General features: G+C 40.3%; 1 protein-coding gene across 1 annotated transcript in view; it reads left to right on the top strand.

Moving 5' to 3' along the window:
- The first annotated feature begins 323 nt into the window (after nt 1-323).
- The window catches only part of LOC137623422 (uncharacterized), a 4,797-nt gene continuing 2,592 nt past the window's right edge, over nt 324-2,528 (top strand). The window contains exons 1-3 of the mRNA XM_068354256.1: nt 324-561; nt 685-1,819; nt 2,110-2,250. Of these exons, the coding sequence (XP_068210357.1) occupies nt 324-561; nt 685-1,819; nt 2,110-2,250 (1,514 nt within the window). The remainder of the gene's footprint in view (nt 562-684; nt 1,820-2,109; nt 2,251-2,528) is intronic.

A 2,528-nucleotide genomic window follows, 5' to 3' on the forward strand; every position in this document is an offset into this window, starting at 1 on the left:
TAGCAGAGCTAAGTGGCAAAGGAGGAAGATGAAGAATAGTGAAGATTACAGGCAGCAGTAAACAGCATTCATGGACAAGTTGTTTGAAAAAGGCTATGCTTATGAGATCCCGGATGATGAGGTCAATAGGATTCCTGTTTGGTATCTTCCTCATCACGCAGTTTTTCATCCCAAGAAAAGGAAGATTAGGATTGTTTTTGACTGTATTGCCAAGTTTGAAGGTGTGTCATTAAATGATGTTCTGCAACCTCACCAATCCATTGACGGGAGTACTCATTAGATTCCGGCAGTAGGTTTGTGCATTCATTGGAGATATTGAAGCTATGTTCTTTCAAATAAAGCTTCCACCTGAGAATCAGGAGTTTGTTAGATTCTTATGGTGGCCTAATGGTGACATCAATCGACCTCTTGAAGAATTCCGAATGGCTGCTCACATTTTCGGAGCAATCTCATCACCGAGTATTGCAAATACTGCATTGAAGGTGACAGCAGACAAAGCAAATGAGAAGTATGATTCAACTGTTGGCAGCACCATAAGGCACAATTTCTATGTTGACGACTGTTTGAAGTCATGTGCTGATGTTCCTACAGCAGTGAAGTTGGTGAAGGATTTGGTATCTGCTACTGGTGAAGGAGGATTTAGGTTAACTAAATTTGTCAGCAATTCAATTGATGTCCTTAAAGCTTTGCCTGCTGAAGATTGTTCGGTTGAAAGTAACAAGTTTAATCTTGACATGGAGAGTTTAATGACAAGAGCCTTAGGAATGTTATGGGACCTTAAAGAAGACTCATTCGAGTTCTCAATTGAGCTCAAGGATAATCCATTCACCAGAAGAGGATTGTTATCAACTATCTCATCATTATATGATCCCCTTGGATTGCTCTCTCCAATCACCTTACCAGCCAAGAAACTGTTACAAGAATTGTGTCAAGTTGAGAGTTTGGACTGGGACGAGAGGATTCCAGATGAGCCAGCTGAAAGGTGGCAACATTGGATACAAGGACGTCATTTACTGGAGCAGCTTTCAATACCAAGATGCTTCAAGTCAAGTGGGTTTGGTAATGTGACAGGTTCAAGTCTTGTATTATTCAGCGATGCAAGTACAGTTGGTTATGGTGATGCAGCATATCTTGTTCTTCACGATGGAAACCAAGTTCAGTCAAATTTTGTCATGGAAAAATCAAGAGTATCTCCCAAAAAGGTGGTGACTATACCCAGGTTAGAACTTAAAGCTGCAAATGTGTCTGTCAAGGTTGCTCAACACATCCTGAAGGAGTTGGAGTTTACTGTTGGCAAGGTAGTGTACTACACAGATTCAACAACAGTCCTTCACTATATTCATAGCAACACTAAAAGGTTCCCTGTTTTTGTAGCCAACAGAGTCAGGGTTATAAGGGACTTCTCCCAGCCTGAGCAATGGAGATATGTAAACTCCAGTGATAACCCTGCTGATGTGGCATCAAAAGGTAATAGTGTACATCAGTTTTTGCAGTATGACGAATGGTTTCATGGCCCATCATTTATTTCATCTGATTATTGGCCTTCACAGGAATATGTGTGTGCAGATTGTGTTGATGGTAAGAGTGAACATGTGTCTGCGGTTACAATTTCTGACGAACATCATGGGTTTACAAGATTGATTGAATATTTCTCTTCATGGTCAAGGGTACAAAAGGCCGTTTCTGTATTTCAACAACTAAAGTCAATCCTTAGTGGTAAAAGGAAAGGTTGTGTAACCACTGATGCTGAAAGGGCAATCATAATGTATGTTCAACGGGAGGTGTTTGGTAATGAAGTGAAGGCTTTATCAAGGGAATTGTCAGTTGGCAAGAGTAGTCCAATATATAAGCTTGATCCCTTTCTTATTCTGAGAATGGCTTATTGAAGGTTGGAGGTAGGATAAGAAGGTCTGACATTCCACAGTCTGCCAAACATCCCATACTGTTACCAAAGAAGCATCATGTGACTACATTGTTGATACGACATGAGCATGAATTATTAGCTCATTCAGGTAGAAAGCATGTTCTCTCAAATCTAAGGCAGAAGTATTGGATCATCAATGCTAATGCAACTGTCAGGACTGTGTTATTTCATTGTGTTACTTGCAGGAAGTTGAAAGAACCAGCTTTGAGTCAAAAGATGGCTGATCTTCCAGCAGACAGATTGGAACCTTCACCACCATTCAGTAACATTGGTATAGACCTCTTTGGACCCTATTACATCAAGGAAGTAAGAAAGGAATTAAAGAGGTATGGTGTGATATTTACCTGCTTGGTTAGTAGGTCAATTCATATTGAAACTGCAAACACTTTACAATCTGACTCTTTCATAAATGCTTTGCGAAGATTTGTTTCTCGAAGAGGTCATCCCAAGGTTATCAGATGTGATAATGGAACCAACTTTCATGGGGCTGAGAGAGAATTTAAGGCAGCTCATGATGAGATGGAGGAATAGAAGATTGAGAAGTATTTGTCGCATCATCATATTGAATGGAAATTCAATCCACCCGCAGCAAGCCACATGGGTG

This window comes from Palaemon carinicauda, chromosome 30 (genome assembly GCF_036898095.1).
Source record: "Palaemon carinicauda isolate YSFRI2023 chromosome 30, ASM3689809v2, whole genome shotgun sequence".
Lineage (NCBI taxonomy): Eukaryota > Metazoa > Arthropoda > Malacostraca > Decapoda > Palaemonidae > Palaemon > Palaemon carinicauda.